The sequence below is a fragment of the Phyllobates terribilis genome, unplaced genomic scaffold (assembly GCF_046119375.1).
Source record: "Phyllobates terribilis strain yellow unplaced genomic scaffold, ASM4611937v1 Scaffold_235__1_contigs__length_3068650, whole genome shotgun sequence".
NCBI classification, from domain to species: Eukaryota; Metazoa; Chordata; class Amphibia; order Anura; family Dendrobatidae; genus Phyllobates; species Phyllobates terribilis.
The window spans coordinates 1,707,788-1,728,084 of record NW_027362995.1 but is presented as its reverse complement, the minus strand read 5'-3'; the positions used below and the strand labels follow the sequence as shown (position 1 = coordinate 1,728,084).

General features: G+C 42.4%; 1 protein-coding gene across 2 annotated transcripts; it reads left to right on the top strand.

Annotated features, from left to right (window-relative positions):
- The first annotated feature begins 426 nt into the window (after positions 1-426).
- Positions 427-19,082, top strand: LOC141215254 (uncharacterized). Of its 2 annotated transcripts, XM_073665577.1 has the most exons (8): positions 473-493; positions 2,413-2,548; positions 12,007-12,146; positions 12,276-12,380; positions 12,463-12,586; positions 12,670-12,767; positions 12,964-13,054; positions 16,581-19,082. In XM_073665577.1, exons 3-8 carry the CDS (start codon positions 12,078-12,080, stop codon positions 17,369-17,371), a joined length of 1,278 nt encoding a protein of 425 aa, XP_073521678.1. In that variant the 5' UTR covers positions 473-493; positions 2,413-2,548; positions 12,007-12,077; the 3' UTR covers positions 17,372-19,082. The 2 variants fall into 2 exon arrangements, with proteins under 2 accessions (XP_073521679.1, XP_073521678.1); XM_073665578.1 differs by lacking the exon at positions 2,413-2,548 and having other exon boundaries at positions 427-493.
- Positions 19,083-20,297: the final 1,215 nt, after the last annotated feature.

Genomic DNA, 20,297 nt, shown 5'->3' with positions numbered 1-20,297 from the left:
CGCCTCGTACACACGCGGCTCCGCTCCGTACGCCTCGTACACACGCGGCTCTGCTCCGTACACCTCGTACACACGCGGCTCTGCTCCGTACACCTCGTACACACGCGGCTCCGCTCCGTGCACCTCGTACACGCGCGGCTCCGCTCCGTACACCTCGTACACACGCGGCTCCGCTCCGTACGCCTCGTACACACGCGGCTCCGCTCCGTACACCTCGTACACACGCGGCTCTGCTCCGTACACCTCGTACACGCGCGGCTCTGCTCCGTACACCTCGTACACACGCGGCTCTGCTACATCCACACTGTAAACCCCTCCTGACCCCACACATAAACTTCAGCTCATCCAGCACCATGACAACCAGCACAGCAGAGTCCTGCATCCACTGAGGCCCCTGATCATGTGACCCCTGACTCCTCCCCTCCTGTGACCTCATCACAGCTCCTGTGCGCACAGAGCGGCCATATATGTGGTGGCGGCTCTGCAGGTGGAGGTATGTGGAGACCCCATTACTGGGCGCAGGGGGCATTAACCCCTTCAGCACGGAGACTCTTTTGGGGTCTTGTGTTGCCCCTTTATAAGAATCATAAGGTTTTTGTTCTGTTTCCTGTAATAGATACATACGACCCAACTATGGAGACAGGAAGGAGGGAAACGTATTGTTCTCATAGTACAGGACCCCTTTACTGCCCCACAGTGTAATGCCCCCATTATGCCCCTTATACAGGATGTATGATGCCCCCACACAGTGTAATGCCCCCATTATGCCCCTTATGCAGGATGTATGATGCCCCCACACAGTGTAATGCCCCCATTATGCCCCTTATGCAGGATGTATGATACCCCCACACAGTGTAATGCCCCCATTATGCCCCTTATGCAGGATGTATGATGCCCCCACACAGTGTAATGCCCCCATTATGCCCCTTATGCAGGATGTATGATGCCCCCACACAGTGTAATGCCCCCATTATGCCCCTTATGCAGGATGTATGATACCCCCACACAGTGTAATGCCCCCATTATGCCCCTTATGCAGGATGTATAATGCCCCCATTATGCCCCTTATGCAGTATGTATGATGCCCCCAGACAGTGTAATGCCCCCATTATGCCCCTTATGCAGGATGTATGATGCCCCCATTATGCCCCTTATGCAGGATGTATGATGCCCCCACACAGTGTAATGCCCCCATTATGCCCCTTATGCTGGATGTATGATGCCCCCACACAGTGTAATGCCCCCATTATGCCCCTTATGCAGGATGTATGATCCCCCCACACAGTGTAATGCCCCCATTATGCCCATTATGCAGGATGTATGATGCCCCCACACAGTGTAATGCCCCCATTATGCCCCTTATGCAGGATGTATGATCCCCCCCACACAGTGTAATGCCCCCATTATGCTCCTTATGCAGGATGTATGATGCCCCCACACAGTGTAATGCCCCCATTATGCCCCTTATGCAGTATGTATGATGCCCCCACACAGTGTAATGCCCCCATTATGCCCCTTATGCAGGATGTATGATGCCCCCACACAGTGTATTGCCCCCATTATGCACCTTATGCAGGATGTATGATGCCCCCCACAGTGTAATGCCCCCATTATGACCCTTATGCAGGATGTATGATGCCCCCACACAGTGTAATGCCCCCATTATGCCCCTTATGCACGATGTATGATGCCCCCACACAGTGTAATGCCCCCATTATGACCCTTATGCAGTATGTATGATGCCCCCACACAGTGTATTGCCCCCATTATGCCCCTTATGCAGGATGTATGATGCCCCCCACACACTAATGCCCCCATTGTGCCCCTTATACAGTATGTATGATGCCCCCACAAAGTGTAATGCCCCCATTATGGCCCTTATGCAGGATGTATGATGCCCCCCACACACTGTAATGCCCCCATTATGCCCCTTATGCAGTATGTATGATGCCCCCACACAGTGTAATGCCCCCATTATGCCCCTTATGCAGGATGTATGATGCCCCCCACACAGTGTAATGCCCCCATTATGCCCCTTATGCAGTATGTATGATGGCCCCACACAGTGTAATGCCCCCATTATGTCCCTTATGCAGTATGTATGATGCCCCCCCACACAGTATAATGCCCCCACAGTACCACCTGAGGTCTTGCAGTTGGAATAATCCCTCTGGAGTTGGTTTCCCTTTGCCTGCTCCCCTCCATGAATACCCTCGAGCATGTATACAGGCATGTAGGGGAGCAGGCCTTACTAGATATCGAGGCTTTGTACAGTAATATACCGCATGAGGATGGTATCAGAGGAGTAAGACGTTTCTTGAAATTAAGGTCAATAGAGTGTAGCAGACATAATGACTTCATGAACGATCTTCTAAAATTCACTCTTACTCATAACTTCTTTCTTTTTGACAGGAAGTACTTACCCGAGCTCAGGGGTACAGCAATGGGGAGATTCTGTGCCCCCTAGTATGCTAACCTATTCCTGGGCTGGTGGGAGGAATCCACAATATTCAGGGATGATAATAAGTGATGGCATCCATATATTGGGGTATGGTACAAATATATTGACTACATTTTTATCACCTGGTCAGGGACGAGTGAACAATCTTTTGAATTTGTCGGGGAACTCAACATCAATAGAGTGGGCCTTAGATTTACATCTGAATTTATTGTAATAATAATTTTTATTTTTATAGCGACAACATATTCCACAGCACTTTACAATTTTAGGGGGGGCTTATACAGACAATACAGACTTTACAGAATAAGCATAACTCAGATATTAAAAGGAGTGAGGGCCCTGCTCGCAAGCTTACAGTCTATAAGGAAATAGGTAAAATGTACATATATTGTATAATACTGCCTTAATATACTAAATAGGGTAAGTATATAACACTACATGAACTGGTCGCCAGCCAGTATGTGTACAGTACAGACAGAGGCTATTCAGTGCATGGATGGTATGAACATGATTTTGAAGAAAATTTTAATATGGGCCAAACTGGGACAGTTAGATAAGTGTGTTGAGGTGTTACGCCAGTCTAAAGAAATGGGTTTTTAGGGCACGCTTAAAACTGTGGGTATTGAGAATTAATCGAATTGTCCTGGGTAGTGCATTCCAAAGAATTGGTTCAGCATGTGAGAAATCTTGGAGACGGGAGTGGGAGGTTCGGATTACGGAGGATTTTAGTTTTAAGTCATTAGGAGAACGGAGGGCACGGGTAGGGTGGTAGACTGAGACGAGGGAGGAGATGTAGAGTGGTGCTGAATCGTGGATAGCTTTGTGGGTAAGAGCAATAAGTTTATATTGAACTCTTTACTGGATGGGCAATCAGTGCAATGACTGGCACAGGGAAGAGTCATCGTTGTGTCGGTTGGTGAGGAATATGACCCTGACAGCTGCGTTCAGGACTGATTGGAGATGGGAAAGTTTAGAATGAGGGAGACCGATAACTAAAGAGTTGCAATAGTCCAGACTAGAATGAATAAGAGCTACAGTAAGAGTTTTTACTGACTCAAAGGTAAGAAAAGTTCTGATTCTAGAGATGTTTTTGAGGTGTAGATGATACGAGCGAGGAGATGTGAGGAGTGAAGGAAAGATATGAATCAAGTATGACCCCAAGACAGCGGGCATGTTGCTGGCGAGTAATGATGGAGTCACAAACAGAAATGGCAATATCGGGCATAGGTAGGTTAGTGGAGGGAGGAAATACGAGTAGTTCAGTTTTTGACAGCTTCAATTTTAGATAGAGGGAGGACATAGTGTTAGAGACAGCGGAAAGACAATCACTGGTATTTTGTAATAATGCAGAGGTGATGTCCGGAGAAGAGGTGTATAATTGGGTGTCATCAGCATAGAGATGATACTGAAAACCGAATCTGCTGATTGTTTGTCCAATAGGAGCGGTATATAATTAGAAAAGAAGGTCGTCTAGGACTGATCCTTGAGGAACCCCGACAATAATGGGAAGGGGAGAAGAAGAGGAGCCGGCAAAAGACACAGTGAAGGAGTGGTCAGAGAGGTAGATTCACAATGCTGCAGAGAGATCCAGGAGAATCAGCAGGGAGTAGTGACCATTAGATTTGGCTGTTAGTAGATCATTAGAGACTTTAGTGAGTGCAGTTTCAGTAGAATGTAAAGAGCGGAAACCAGATTGTAAAGGGTCAAAAAGGGAGTTATCTGAGAGATAGTGGATTAGACAGGAGTGGACCAGTTGTTCCAGGAGTTTAGAGATGAAGGGAAGATTGGAAACAGGTCTGTAGTTAGCAGCACAGTTCTGGTCAAGGAATGTTTTTTTAAGTAACGGATGTATGCTGGCGTGTTTAAAAGAGGAGGGAAAAATACCCGAAGAGAGGTAGAGGTTGAATATTTTAGTTAGGTGAGTGGTCACAGCTGGAGAAAGGGACTGAAAGAGATGTGAGGGAATAGGGTCACTGGTGCAGGTAGTAGGACGAATGGAAGCAAGGAGCCTTGTCACTTCTTCTTCCGTGACTGGTTCGAAGTCAGAAAATTAGCAAGTTGCTGTGTGGGAGGGAGGAGCATGCATAACATTTGGGGATTGGGAGAAAATTTCCTGTCGGATATGGTCAATTTTTTCTTTGAAATAATTGGCCAGATCATCAGTGCTGAGGTCGGTGGTCGGGGCCTGTGCTGTTTAATTAAGGAGAGAGTGAAAAGTGTCAAAAAGGTGTTTAGGATTATTGGACCGTGAGATGATGAGGTTGTTAGGCTATGTGCCCACGATGCAGAAATGAAGCAGAAAATTTCCAAACGGCATGAATTTATATAGTGTGACCGTAAAAATAAAAAAATAAAGCTATACTTACCCCCGATCCCCCGCCGCGTGTGCTGTCGCGCTCGTCCTGGCTTCTTCTGATTGCCGGCATCTCGCGAGACAGCCTGCGGTCACATGACCGCGACGTCATCTCAGGTCCTGGAAGGAGAAGCGCTGCACGGGCCGCCGGACAGGTGAATATAAACTTTATTTTTTATTTTATTCTTTTTTTCACAGGTACAATGGTACCCAGGTCTGGATGAGAGTCTTCTCTCCTCCAGAACTGGGTACCATCCGCACATTGAATCGCATATAATCCGCGTGTACAAATGTACAGACGCGCATTATATGCGTCTCAATGCAAGTCAATGGCGGCAATTCCGCTGCGCTTCCGCAAAATTAATGAACATGCTGCGGATTTATGAGCGCTGCAGAAATGCTGCGGAAAAATCCGCAGCATGTGCATTGACATTGCGGAATGCCATTGGGGACCATGGGGTGCGGATTACCATGCGTTTTTGATGCGTTTCCGCTGCGTAAACGCATGAAAAACGCATCGTGTGCACGCAGCCTTAAAGTAGGTTTGTTTGGAGAGGTGAAGGAGTTATAGGTTTTAAGCATAAATTTATAATGGAGGAAATCTTCGGCCAGATTAGATTTTCTCCACAGCCATTCAGCATACCTGGAGCACCGCTGGAGATAACATGTTTGCAGCATGTTCCAGGGTTGTCGCCGTCTGTGCCGAGTTGTTCTCTGTGCAGGTGGTGCGCCTTCATCCAGGGCGCATTGCAATGTTTCGTTATAATGCTTCAGTGCAGAGTCAGGGCATGAGAGGGAGGAGATTGGGGCCAATGATGATTGCAACGTTTTCAGAAATTTCTGGGTGTTAATGGCATGTATATTTCTATAAGTGTGGAAAGTGGGGGGTCTTGAGCAGGGTGACAGTTCTTGACAGAGAATGAAAGAAGGTTGTGATCAGAGAGCGAAAGAGGAGTTAGTAAAGTCATGTATTGAACAGAGCCGGGCAAAGATCAGGTCAAAGAGTATTTCCATCTTCATGTGTAGGAGAATTAGTAAGCTGTGAAAGGCCGAAGGAGGAAGTTAGCGATAAAAGATGAGCGGCAGATGGGGAGAGGGAATCGCCAATTGGGATGTTAAAGTCTCCCATGATTAGTGTGGGGATCTCATAGGATAGAAAGTTTGGAAGCCAAGTGGCAAAGTGATCGAGAAACTGACGGGAGGGGCCCAGAGGGCGATACACAACTGCCACTCACAGGGAGAAGGGCCGGTAGAGTCTGACTGTGTGGGTCTCAAAAGAAGGGAAGATAAGTGAGGGTACTGGGGATATAACCTGAAAAGTACATTTTATTTAAAGGAGCAGACCAACACCAATTATTACCAGTTGCCTTTGCTATATGTACTGATCAAGAAAGATTGGAATGGGACCCTAGGGACACTCATCTACCATAAACCTTCAAGCACTAATAAACTATTGAAGTGGGATAACCACCACCCCATCCCCATAAAAAGAGGAAAACCCAAGGGCCAATTTTTACGGTTGAGAAGGTACTGCTCAAATGTCACAGATTTTATTATACAGGCAATAGACCTGAACATCAGATTCAGGGAAAAAGGGTACTCTTGGTACATTTTGGATTCCGTATCATCGTTTGCAGAAAAATGGGAGAGACAGACACTCCTCCATACCTAACCAAGAGACCAAGAAGAAGATTGAACAACACGAGTAAGAAAAACTTACGACAATCAGAGTGACTGTATCTTTCATATCCTCAGAAAACACTGGGATATACTTGTGGCTGACCCGGCCCTGAGGGGTGCTGTGGGATCTACTCCCACAATAACTTTCAGAAAGGGTTGGTCAGTTAGAGACCATTTAGTGCATAGTTTCTATAAAAAACTTGCATCCAAGGGGACTTGGCTAGATAGAAGAATCTGTGGTTTCTTTAGATCTGGAGAATGTTGTACATGTAATTGGATGAGACAATGTAAATCTTTCTCAAGTTCCTCCATGGTTAAATTATTTTTCCAGTGGGATTATTCCAACTGTAAAACCTCAGGACTAGTAGATATGGCCACATGCACCCGCCCCCTAGAATATGTAGACTAGATCAAGAGGGTGTCTAGGATGAGAGTAGGGGAGCATTTGGGCGATATACGCCATGGTCGGTAGATCCCATTAGTGAGATACAAGAACAGTGTATATTGTGGTGAAACCGGAGATATCTCCTTTTGTATCATTGTGGTGGTTAAACCCAATGTCAGAGGAGGTGATCACAATAGATGTATCCTCAAAAAAGAAAGTGAGCGGATTTTTAGACTGCATTCACTGGCCTCTAAGGGACTCAATGAGCAAATTTCCTATACCTGTTTGATGTGAATACAGTCCCATTCTGGATTATAATTTTGGATTGTAAACTCTACCCATTGCTACTCAGTTCCCTGTGAATGGGGTTTACATATTGTGTCTGAGCTTCTATATCAGAATTATTTCTTATCAATTATATTCCACTTATACTATTTCATAATTAACAAGTGTGGTGATCCTTGTGTATCTCTAATTGTGCAATAGAGGGGAAATTTGATCATTTCGGAATATACTGTGGGCCACCATCCCAGATTTGTTGTAGTGATAAAGTAGATCTACATTTCTATTGCATTATGGGATGTGCAATACTTGTTTTTAGTCTCCCATGGTGCTGATCTCAGACATAGGACTTTTCTATGTTGGTGGAATGCAATCCAAAACCATTATGCGCTCCGGCGTGGAACGCATGCTTCCGGACATGTGCATTCGCAGATAGGAGACCGTGATGCACTCCGGCATGGACCGCACATGTCCGGGCACGTTTGAGCTTTCTTCCGGCCTGTTGTTTTGAGCTGAATTGCGGGGAGTACTTGAGAATTTATTTTTGTTCCGTCTTTAGTTGATCCCACTGATGCATCAGATAAGTCCTCAGAGAATTATAATTAGAGGAACCCATGGACACATTAGGATTTGTGAAGCTGACCTCCGCTCTCCTCTATTTCCTTTGAATTTATTGTGTGACCTGTATTTCAGAACAGTAGCTCTTGGTTTGTTTCATTTCCATGTGTAAATTGAATTTGACTCGTTGTCTTTGATATCTCTTTCAAACTTGTTTTTTTTTATGTCTGAGATCGATCCTCCAGACTTTGTAAATTCTTTTACATATTTTGTTTGAGTTTTGTATCCAAAAAGGCTTCTACACTTGGCGGAAAACTTTCACCGAGTTTTTTTCAAGAAACAAATATCAAACGCCATGTGACTTGGTTATCCTATAAGGGTTTTTTTAAATGTGGACATACACCCTGTAAAGCATGCAACTATGTTAATAAAACCGACACATTTGAAGAAAACCTAACGTGACAGCAATTTGCAATACACAATTTCATCAATTGTACCACTATAGGGGTCATCTATTTAATAGAGTGTATAGAGAGTTACCTGCAATATGTGGGATGGATGTCAGATCTGCTATAAACATGTATTAGAAGACATTTATCTGATGCAATCAATCCCACAGCATTAAACCTGTCTGTGGTTTCGAGATGCTTTTCACAAAAACATAAAGGGGATATCAGATCCTTCAGATATTAGGAATAGAAAAGTCTTATAAACCATTAAGAGGTGGAGATATGAAAAGAAAAATCTTAAATAGAAAGTTATATTGGATATTTAAATTATACACTAGAGCCCCACAGGGAATGAACATCAGACAGGATTAATATTACAGTACAATTAATTATATTTGTTTTTGATTTCCTGTGATTTTATTGAATCTCATGCATGAGTTGTATTTGTGTATTATCTTTTTCTTCCATACAATACAGGGTTAAATTGTCTGAGAAGTGCTCAGTAATCAATGGACACCCAGGCTTTGGAAAGGGAAGGATATAAAAGTATCACAGAGACTCACATGTTACAAATCAGGAATAAGCATTGGTTTGGTCGGCACTTGGTGGTATGCCATCACAACAGTGTTTATGAATTCACAATAAATGTGAGGTTTTAACAATATAGACAATGCTGGAGAATCCATCTCTCCTCCTTTCTCTACTTGAACCTTGAAATTTCCCTGTGACGATACAGGGTAAAATCTGAATAAGCCAGGCGATTAGATTTGTTCAGTCAAGAGAAATACACTATCTTGTTGTGTTGACTTACAAATGTATTTGTATTTCTCTTGCTGATCAATAAGGTCATAGTATTTGTATAACCCTTGTAAGGTAGCGCTTTTCATCACGCTGGGGGACACTCGCTTCACGGGGTCAATTATAGCACACCAGCCACGTTTTCCGGTAACACGACATCCAGCAGTTTATTACACTTCATAACTGCACATAACATAGTCCATCTCAGTGGCTCACCGGCATGGTTATACACATAACATCCAGGAGACCTTTCCAATTGCAGACATGCCCGCTTGGCTCCAGTTACAGCCTTCAGCAAAGTAACTATCAATGTCCATATAACACACTGCTTCACCTTAGTCGTGTGTCAGCTGCTTTCTTCAGGCTAGTAGGTTCCCATACACAGGGACGAGGCTTCTTGCCTCACCAGGCCTCACTCCGTCCAAGGCTACTGGCATCCCCCACACCCAGAGATCCAGCCTTCGCCCTCCAGGACTACACAAGGCTTCACCAGGCCTGGCTCTCTCTTCAGGCCTCACCAGGCCACACTAGGCCTCACACTAGGCCACACACTCCCTGGACCATTACAGTAATGCTGCAAGCCACTGCATTACACGCTGAATGCTGAATTCTATTCATTTGGAAACATTCATGTTTACTATGCTAATGACAAATTGTACTAAGTTTCCTGAAAGTTAATTTACAACAGCCCCTGTGATACCAACTATGTAAATAGATTAGCTCAAACAATGATAGGTGATCCCTGCACCTTTACCTCTTTTACCTGGGCCTGATGACCTGACACAGATGTAAATATAAACAGGGATGTCTGTAGTGCTGTAGACAGAATGAGACTTGGGACAGAGAATCAAGGAACATCAGAAGGACTTTGGAAGGAGAATGGGAGACATCCTTCAGGAAAGTAGATGGATTGCATGTCATCTAAAGAGACACAGATTTGTATTCTGCATGATTCTAGTCTAAGGGTATCGACCTTGACTGGAAAGATTCCATCGCTACTTTTGGGGAGTCCAGGAGAAGACGAAAAAGTCACTTGGCCCCATGTATATGTTTTGGGGTTGCTAGGAGGGACCCACCAGTCGCCTAGAACCCATGGAGGCATTTGGAGTTGCCAGGAGGGACCCACTGGTCACCTGGCCCCATGAAAAGTCTCGGAGAGGCCAGGATGGGACCATCGGGTCTCCTGGTCTTGTACCTCGATGGACTGTTGGCTTCTTAATCTTGTCGCTACCTTCTCTCTGTGGGGGGCCGCCAGAAGCAGGGGGCCACTGGTAGAGATAGTCGGCCCTGGAAGACTTCCAAAGTCGCAGCTGTTCTGTCCCAGGTGGGTGGAGAAGGAAGTGTGAGACTGTGTAATGTTGTACAATTTTGGGTATTTGCTGGGACTGTTCTGTGTGTTTATTGTCCACTTTGTGGTTCAATAAAGTATTGCCACGCTGTTTTACCCTCACCCTGTGTTGTTTGAGTAGCATTACGCCCATGGAAGACCCCTGGTCTTCACAGTCCCTGACCAGGGCGGTTCCATGCGGTGATCTTCAGACAAGGTGGATTGAATACAGTGAGCTGACCTCCCTCTCCATTTTACCATTATATGCAAGTTTTCACTATAGTGACGAATATTTATTTTTGCTAAAACTGTGATATTTTCACTTTAAAACTTTTTTTTAAACTTTTTTATAAACTTTATACAACTCTCATTAATGCGATCATATAACACAGAAGCCTCTGATTGCTCAGGTGATGCACTGTACTACTGTAGTGCCGTGTATTATCACTGCCTGTCAGTGTAATACTAACGGCCCCATACACATGAGATAAGTGTTGGCTGAACGGTCATTTGGCAGACGGCTATCTCTCCAGACTCCCCCATACATAAATATTCCAGCTTTCCTGTGATTTGTATGACTGACTGCATCTGTAGGGAGGCCCCCAAATACATTATATAGACTACCAAAATCAGTGCTTCCATGCAACTTTAGTCTAATGTTTATGGAGGCGTTAAAAGGTAACTTATGGAACGCTGCCTCTGGCCCGGCCTAATAGACTTTCGTACATTGCAGGCCCAGACACCATAATTAGGCATTTAAGTATTGTAGCGACTAGTCAGCCCCATACTATCGAGTACTTGGGGGAGAAGGGCATTCAGCCGAACTCTGTCACACCTTCTTAGATGCCATGTTTGCTTTTTGCAGGAGCAAGTGGTTAAACTGCCAGGGATTTTATTGCAGCCGCACCCATGCCATCCCTGCGGTGTACATCTATGTTCTGGTGCCCAAAAGAGTTCATATATACACAAAAACAAATGTTTAACGTGTTAAAAAATGACAAAATGTGTCTTCTGCTTTTTGCATGTTTTTTCTTTTTACAAGAATTGTTGGTGACAATTTTCTTTTGAAACATTTTAATATCTGCTCTTTTTTTCTGGGGGTTTTCTTGTAATATAGGAAAGCCTAAGGCCAGAAATAAACCCCATAATACACTATACATGTAGACTTTAGTATCAAATCATTTCTGCCCTCGGTGTTTGTGCAAACAAAACAGCTTTTATAAAAGCCTCAAACTTCTGTGTGTGAATCAGACATGAGATCTAACTTGATGGAAGATTACAGTTCGGGGAAGACGGGAAACATTCATATAGACAGCCGGTGGTGATGTAGTCAGTGACGGACTGTGGCCAAATATGGTTTTAGATCCGTAGTGGAAGATGTTGCCTCATCATGAAGTAGTTATTTCTCACGTCACGTGTAATGAATATCTCCTGCAGTATTGCTAATACCGATTCCAGTGTCGGAAAATGAGATGAGAATTAGCTTTATGGAAGGTGAGTCTATGAGAAACTTATTCAGCTGCAGACTCCGAGGAAGAAATTGCTTGTTGTCTGTGGCCTAAAATATAAAGGTTTTATTACTAGATGTAAAGAAAAAACTAAATACTGTAAAATAATAAATCTCCTCCTATGTTTCCCCTTATTATCTCCAGTAATTTTATTATTACACAGGATTTTTATGATGTTCCATCAGCTTATCTTTTTCTCATTCAGATCTCTAAAATACCGGATCATCTCAGTGAAGATTGTCTATATAAGAAAATTTTCCTGATTTATCCAGGAAAATGATGAACAAGATGGTGGAGAGGATATTACACCTCACCCTAGAGATCCTCTTCCGGCTTACTGGAGAGGTGAGAGATTCTGATGACGTCACATTACATCATTCTAATCTATGGGAATAACAGATGGACAGAACTGGAGAGGTGAGGACTCTGGAAATGTCTGCAGTGAGATTTATTAATGTGTCTCTCCATAACCAGAGATTAATCATGGGGCCTCCATCTCACCCCCTGATACATGAGGACATCAATGACCAGAAGATCCTAGAACTCAACTACAAGATGATTGAGCTGCTGACTGGAGAGGTGACACTGCTGGGAATGCTGGGACATTATACAGTAATGCTATGAAGGGATTGGGGGATGACGGTATCATTGTATGTGTCAGGTTCCTATAAGATGTCAGGATGTCACCGTCTATTTCTCCATGGAGGAGTGGGAGTATTTAGAAGGACGCAAAGATCTGTACAGGGACTTTATGATGGAGGTTCCCCAGCCCCTCACATCACCAGGTAATAGACAGGACTAAATACACACGGCCTATAATTATCTGTATGTAAAGAATGAATTCAATCCCTGTATGTGTTTCCTCCAGATCTGTCCAGTAAGAGGACAACACCAGAGAGATGTCCCCGTCCTCTTCTTCCACAGGACTGTAAACAAGAAGATCCCAATGTTCCTCAGGATCATCAGGTAGATGGAGAGAAGGTGTCATGAGATCTCCCCTATGATGTGTAGACGGCTGTAAAGGTCATGTCTTCAGTTTTGTTTTATCCACCATTATTATGTTTTATATTTGTGTTATGAGAACGGTGGAGATGGCAGGATTAGAGCCGATCAAACTTGTGACTTCTCCGTCTGTCTTTGACTTTTATAATATTTGTTTCAGGGTGAAGATCTGACCCATATTAATGCTACAGAGACATATGTGAGGGGTGATGAGCGGTGTAAAGAGGAGATTCCTACATATGACTACCCAGGTGAGTAGTGATCACTAAATGCAGAGAAGTCACAGATTCTTCTCAGTCATCGGCTGTGGCTGCTTTATCGGTGGTGTAGTCCGGCCGTATCACAATCGTGTGATCACCATTTTGCCGCTAGACCACAACATTCTCCTCTGTCCGAAAATATTCAAATTACTTTGTGTAATTGGGAAAGCCCTTTTCTGTAGAACTTACAATCTGGAGGATCCACCTCCCCCTGGGATTAGGAGACACTGACCGTTACCTGCCCAGATCTGTAAACTACAAAGCCAAATGACAGCGTACGTAGAATGTGCTCACAAGTTAGAAAATCACTTGAAGAAAAATATTATGATGGACCTGTAAGAGAAAGCGGAGGGTAATGATGCTGTTGGCTTCCTAGAACCCTGATATCTTATTGGATGAATCTACCTTCTCTCCCTTCTGTGCTGATGAATGTGCTCATATGGTCCCTACAAGACCAGGTCCAGTCTTTCTGGCCAAACTTCATTTTTATGATTGACAACATTAAATGTGCAGTGAGGCCAAGTGTGAATTTCTGTACAATAACAGCAGAGTTTCCCTTTATCCTGACTGTTCAATTTCTTTTAAAACCGACTAACTTCAAACAGGATTGCAATAAAGGAAGAATTTACAATTGTTTGGTGGATTTTATTTTATTAATCATAAACCACTATTTAGAGATGTCATGGATACATAAATTAGTATAAAACCAAGGGTTAAAAATAGACCATTTGGTAAGTCCTCCAGGGATCCAGAGCTGTTTGGGACCTGTAGTAGGATATATAAGGACTGTAGTTACTGGCCTGTATAGATTAGTTGCTTTTTTGTAAAGCTACTGTGCATGTATTTACCTTGGATTGCGAGAGGATCTTACTGGATAATGAAGAGGAGAATAGGAACAGGATAATGGATCTTCTTATTAAATAAGATGTTGGAATGAATGCTGTAATGAAAGAATTTTCAGTAAATAACAAGCTCCATCTATAAAACCGCTTTTTAAATGGCTTACATAGAAAGCACGAACCTAGATGTTCAATAAATACCCAGGGGTGTGCCAGGGTATCGATTCAGACCATAGGTTCTACCAGTTTTATAAACCAGAATCAAGCCTCTATAACCCCACAGAGGCGTATACTCGTCCCCCTGGGGCACACGCCTGGGTATTTATTGAACATCTAGGTTCATGCTTTCTATGTAAGCCATTTAAAAAGCGATTTTATAATCGAAGGCAAGATGAAGCTTGTTATTTAATGAAATTATTTCATTACAGCATTCATTCCAACATCTTATTTAATAAGAAGATCCATTATCCCGTTCCTATTCTCCTCTTCATTATCCAGTAAGATCCTCTCGCAATCCAAGGTAAATACATGCACAGTAGCTTTACAAAAAAGCAACTAATCTATACAGGCCAGTAGCTACAGTCCTTATATATCCTACTACAGGTCCCAAACAGCTCTGGATCCCTGGAGGACTTACCAAATGGTCTATTTTTAACCCTTGGTTTTATACTAATTTATGTATCCATGACATCTCTAAATAGTGGTTTATGATTAATAAAATAATAAAATCCATCAAACAATTGTAAATTCTTCCATTACTACTCCCTACAATCCTCACTTATCCTCCTCAGTACATCAGCGCAGTGGTTTTATATAATTGATTCTATTCCCCTAGTGGTTTATGGTGACACAAACCATTTGCAGCAGACCTACTGAGTTCACTTACCAGCGCCCCAATTTTTAGATAGAATTGCAATAAATATTACACCTGTGCCATGATATATGTCTAAGCTGTGCGTGGCTGATGGCTGTAATATACATTTATTCACGCCTGCAGGAGATGTGTTGGCTCGAGCCCTGGTTTCATGGATTCACTCCATGTCATAAATTCCATTATGTTTTCAATCCTAAGGAATTCAGATTACTGCACAATCTCTCCTGAAATGGGGGCGCTAATACTTTCTCTACTCTTCTGGTCAGGACTCATAGTAGCTCCAATGGTCCACCATATATGAGTGCGACTCCGGTTTAGTGTTGGATTTCTCCCTTCATACATACGTTGTTGTTGGGGATGTTACATGTTTATATATTCTTTCTTTTTTTACACCTTCATTCTGTATGATGGTTTCATTGTGGTGGGATCGGCCGGCCTCACTTATGTGACTCTGTAACTCCCTGGTAGTCTTTCAAAAAGATCTCCATTGCCTCTTCCAAATGCCCGAGATCTAAATTTAAGACACCTCAGCTCTGCACTATTATAAAAGAGTTCACTTTAAATGTCTAATATTTCTTCTTGAAACTCATCTGACAGAAAATATTGTCTCTTACGATAGTTTAGATTGCCAAGAGCCACCGAGCCCCATACTCTAATTACCCCAGAGAGGTTTCTCCACTTGTTACCTGTTTTTCTCTGATGGAGACTGTTCAGTTTGATCGCTTCAGTAGATGTTTTATTGTCTATCATCACAGTTTTTGACTTCAGTAATCCTCTGATTTAACCCCTTCCTGCAGCCAGTTTTATGATTCTAATCAGACCCATTTTTCATATTTGACGTGTGTCACTTTATGTGGTGATAACTTTGGAATTCTTCACAAAAGATAATGGGAAACAAATGGACCTTACAAATTATTTTCCAACTTATTTTGAATCCGACAATACCCTATATACGGTTGTACACTACTGTCTGGGCACATAGCAGGTTAAGAAGGGAAGGAGCGCCATTTATCTATTAGGAATGCAGATCTTGCTGAAATAGTTCCCAGACACAATGTATTGGGGGAGCTGGTCTTGGTCACCTGGAAGCTTAAAAGATGGCTACCACAAACAGGCTTGTCACTATCTACCCTGTTTACAGATTTCACAAATTACTTTGCTCTTCACCCCTCTACATGGATCTGGACCTACACAGAGACCCCAAGGTTTGGGCTACGGTGTTACCGGCTATTCAGTGGAGTGAGATGGGAAGAAGAATAGTCATGTAGCTTAGTCAGAAAATAGCAGAGAAAATACAAAATCAGAAGACACAAGAGTAGTCAGTAAATGGGCCGAGGTCACAACAGGAAACAAATACACAAGCCGGGAGCTGAGCACAGAGGACTGACCCAGAGGAGAACAAGGCTGTATCTGGCAGCTTCCGGCAATATGCTTCCAGCTTTAGTAGGGTGCGGTGCTTTCCAATTGGCTGAAGCAGGGAGCAGATTACTCCAGCTGGACAGCACACACACCCATACTGTCAGACTCGATGGTATTACAGGTACCAGCAACCCTAATCTTAGTGGCTGGACAGAAGCTGTACCTTTAACTCCTTATTTGGGAGGCAGAATGAACAAACAGTTGAACACCACGCTCCACTGCTTCATCCTATGAGGTTTTCTATTAGATAGTCATTGTCCTGGTGAATAAGTGATTTTTTTTATATAACTTGCCTTTTTTACAGACAATTTAAGTAGAAATGTTCAAAAATATAAAATTCAAGGATTTTTTATTAAAAAATAATAATTGGTTTTATTCTTGGCAGATGACTGTACCCGGAGATCAGAGGGACAGCTGACATCCTCAATTTTCAAATCAGATGACCTTGAGATCACACAGGATACAATTCAAGTGAATGCCATTACTCCAGATATACCATCATCCCTTCACAGCAAAGATCTGTCATCTGATCCTTTGACACAGGTCCTGTCTTCTGATTTATTACCGACTCCTAAGGAAAATCAAAGTCACAAAATAAGCATTAAAAAACAAACTGCTCCTAATGCAAAGAAGCCATTTTCACATTCAGAATATAGAAATAGTTTTCCTCTTAAAAAGTATTTTCTTAAACATCAAAAAATTCACACAGCGAAGAATAGATTTTCTTGCTCCAAGTGTGGGAGATGTTTTAATCAGAAAAAATGTCTTGTTAGGCACCAGAGAACTCACACAGGAGAGAAGCCATTTTCCTGTTCAGAATGTGGGAAATGCTTTACAGAGAAATCATATCTTATCACACATCAGAGAACTCACACAGGAGAGAAGCCATTTTCATGTTCAGAATGTGGGAAATGTTTTACAGTGAAATCAAATCTTAACAAACATCACAAAACTCACACAGGGGAGAAGCCTTTTTCATGTTCAGAATGTGGGAAATGTTTTACAGACAAATCTACCCTTATCAAACATCAGAGAACTCACACAGGGGAGAAGCCTTTTTCATGTTCAGAATGTGGGAAATGTTTTACAGACAAATCTACCCTTATCAAACATCTGAGAACTCACACAGGGGAGAAGCCTTTTCCATGTTCAGAATATGGAAAATGTTTTAACTAGAAATCTGATTTTGATAAGCACCAGAGAATTCACACAGGGAAGAAGCCTTTTTCATGTTCAAAATCTAGGAAATGTTTTAACCAGAAAGCGCATTTTGATAACCACCGGAGAACCCACACTGGAGAGAATGCCGCAACTACACCCAACTAGTCTCTGTACAGACAAGAAAGGCCCTAACTGCACAACTAAAAACGCCACCACAGACCTAACTCCCTAATTAGTCGTTGAGGAGTTTGTCATACCTCCTGAGGAACCAGAGGGGAGGCTGCAACAAGGGGAAAGGAAAGTATGAAGTAAAATACGAAAAACCTGAATGAGAAACAAAAACACATTCATATAGGGCAAAGAAGGCAAGCTAAGGAGAACGACAAATAAAAGGAACAAGTATAATCTCCCAGAAACCTAACATTGTTAGAATTAAAAGGTACTGGGAGGGAAAGCAAACTGACCGGGAGGATAGTTTCACCTTTGTGGTGAAACTTACAAAATTCATCCTCACCAACTGTAAATGTAAAACCCGTCCATTTATAATGACCACGGACAAGATAAAGATTCCCAACTTACATCAGGACCACAAGATCCCAGGTACTTTCAGCTGCATAACGTCTAATGTAATGTACGTAATTATATGTACCAAATGTCCAACTGGGGGTCTGTATGTAGGGCAGATGGGGCAAAAACTTAAAAGAAAGATGAATTCTTATCGCCACACAAAAAAAGAAAAGATGAATAGATCTACTTGTGTCCACACATATTTACGGCCACAACTGCTTCTCCCTTTCCCATACTGATAGTTCTGCTTCACATCACTTGTCTTATCTATTGCATTATTCCTGTGCCCTGTTGTGTATAAATATGTGACTCTTCAGATTTTGTGTTATACTATGTCTGATGAAAGACCTGAGTAGTCTCGAAAGTTTACTGACTAATGGCTAACTGAAAAGATGGTGATGGTATCCTCCACTGAGGACTCTCAAATTTTAATATTTTTATCCATACAGCAATTTTAAGATCTCTCCACAGGTGTTCAATGGGATTTAGATCCAGACTCATTGCAGGTCAGAACTCTCCAGCACTTTGTTTCCATCCATTTTCTGGGTGTTTGAGGTCATTGTCATGCTGGAAGACCCATGATCTAGGACACAAACCCATCTTTCCGACACTAGGCACTACATTGTGACCCAGATTTCACGATGCCTTGCACATAGTCAGAGGCAGCAAAACAACCCCAAAACACCTTTGAACCTCCACCATATTTGACTGTATGGGTTGTAAATTTATTGATTATGCTGCGCACCTTCTACAAAGGAACATGCGGATCTCTAAAGATGGACTTATAACCTTGAAATTATTGATATTTTTGAACAATTTTGGTTCTCAAGTCCTCAGACAGTTCTCTTCTCCTTTTTCTGTTTTCTCCATGCTTAGTGTGGCGCACATGCATGCACACAATGAAAAGATTGAATCAACTTCTCCCTTTTTTATCTGGTTTTAGTTGTGATTTTCATATTGACCACACCTGTTACTTGCCACGGTTGCGTTTGAACAAGCTTCACATGCTTGAAACAAAGTTGTTTACCCACAATTTTGGCAAAGTGCCAACAATTTTGTCCGGCCTATTTTGTGTGAAATTATGTTCAATTTGCTTTTTTTTCTCTGTTTTCTTGTGTTGTTCCAATACACACAAAGGAAATAAACGTGTATAACAAAACTTGTAATTTCAATAATTTTCTGGGAGAATTACTTCATTTTCTGAAACAATTTCAAGGGATCCAACACTTTGACCATGACTTGTTTTTGTTGCTTTTTTAATATGTTGCAGCGTATCATCCTCTACGTGTTCAGCTATATTAGGAGGCTTGTAGCAAAGTCCAATTAACAGCTTTGCATTATTACCATTTCCATGTACATTACCCATACAGATTGTACATCAGGGATGCAAAACTCAAAACATGCAGAGGGCCAAAATGAAAAACTTTGACAAATTCGTGGGCCAACCAGTATACAGTATAATGGGCCCCACATACTCCTCCATACATAAGAAACAAGAGGAAAAAACTTCAAGTCAGAGTCCCATATAATAGTGAAAAAATTACAAAATTTTATTAATTATAATTTACACAGGAAAAAAATATGAATCACAGAAACAGTTAATAGTAAAACAATGGAGGATCACTAATGAGGAGCATGAGACAAATTAACATGATTCTTTTCTGATGTAAATACATAATTGGGCTGCCAAAAAAATAAGAGTATATTGTTAAAATGCAGTGAAGCATTCCATAAAAGTGCAGGTGCTTATGAGGTAGGTCAGAAGTAGTTGCTATATAAGAGGTTAGTCATACTGCTGTCTATATATAGGTACTAATCTAGATGGCTCAAACCGGGGATAGCAGATCTTTATAAGTGGTATCAGTGCCCTGACCTCTTAGGCTACAGGGTAAAAGTACACTGCTCAAAAAAATAAAGGGAACACTCAACACATCCTAGATCTGAATGAATGAAATATTCTCATTGAATACTTTGTTCTGTACAAAGTTGAATGTACTGACAACAAAATCACACAAAAATCATCAATGGAAATCAAATTTATTAACCAATGGAGGCCTGGATTTGGAGTCACCCCCAAAATTAAAGTGGAAAAACATACTACAGGCTGATCCAACTTTGATGTAATGTCCTTAAAACAAGTCAAAATGAGGCTCAGTATTGTGTGTGGCCTCCACATGCCTGTATGACCTCCCTACAACGCCTGGGCATGCTCCTGATGAGGTTGCGGATGGTCTCCTGTGGGATCTCCTCCCAGACCTGGACTAAAGCATCCGCCAACTCCTGGAAAGTCTGTGGTACAACGTGACCTTGGTGGATGGAGTGAGACATGATGTCCCAGATGTGCTCAATCGGATTCAGGTCTGGGGAATGGACA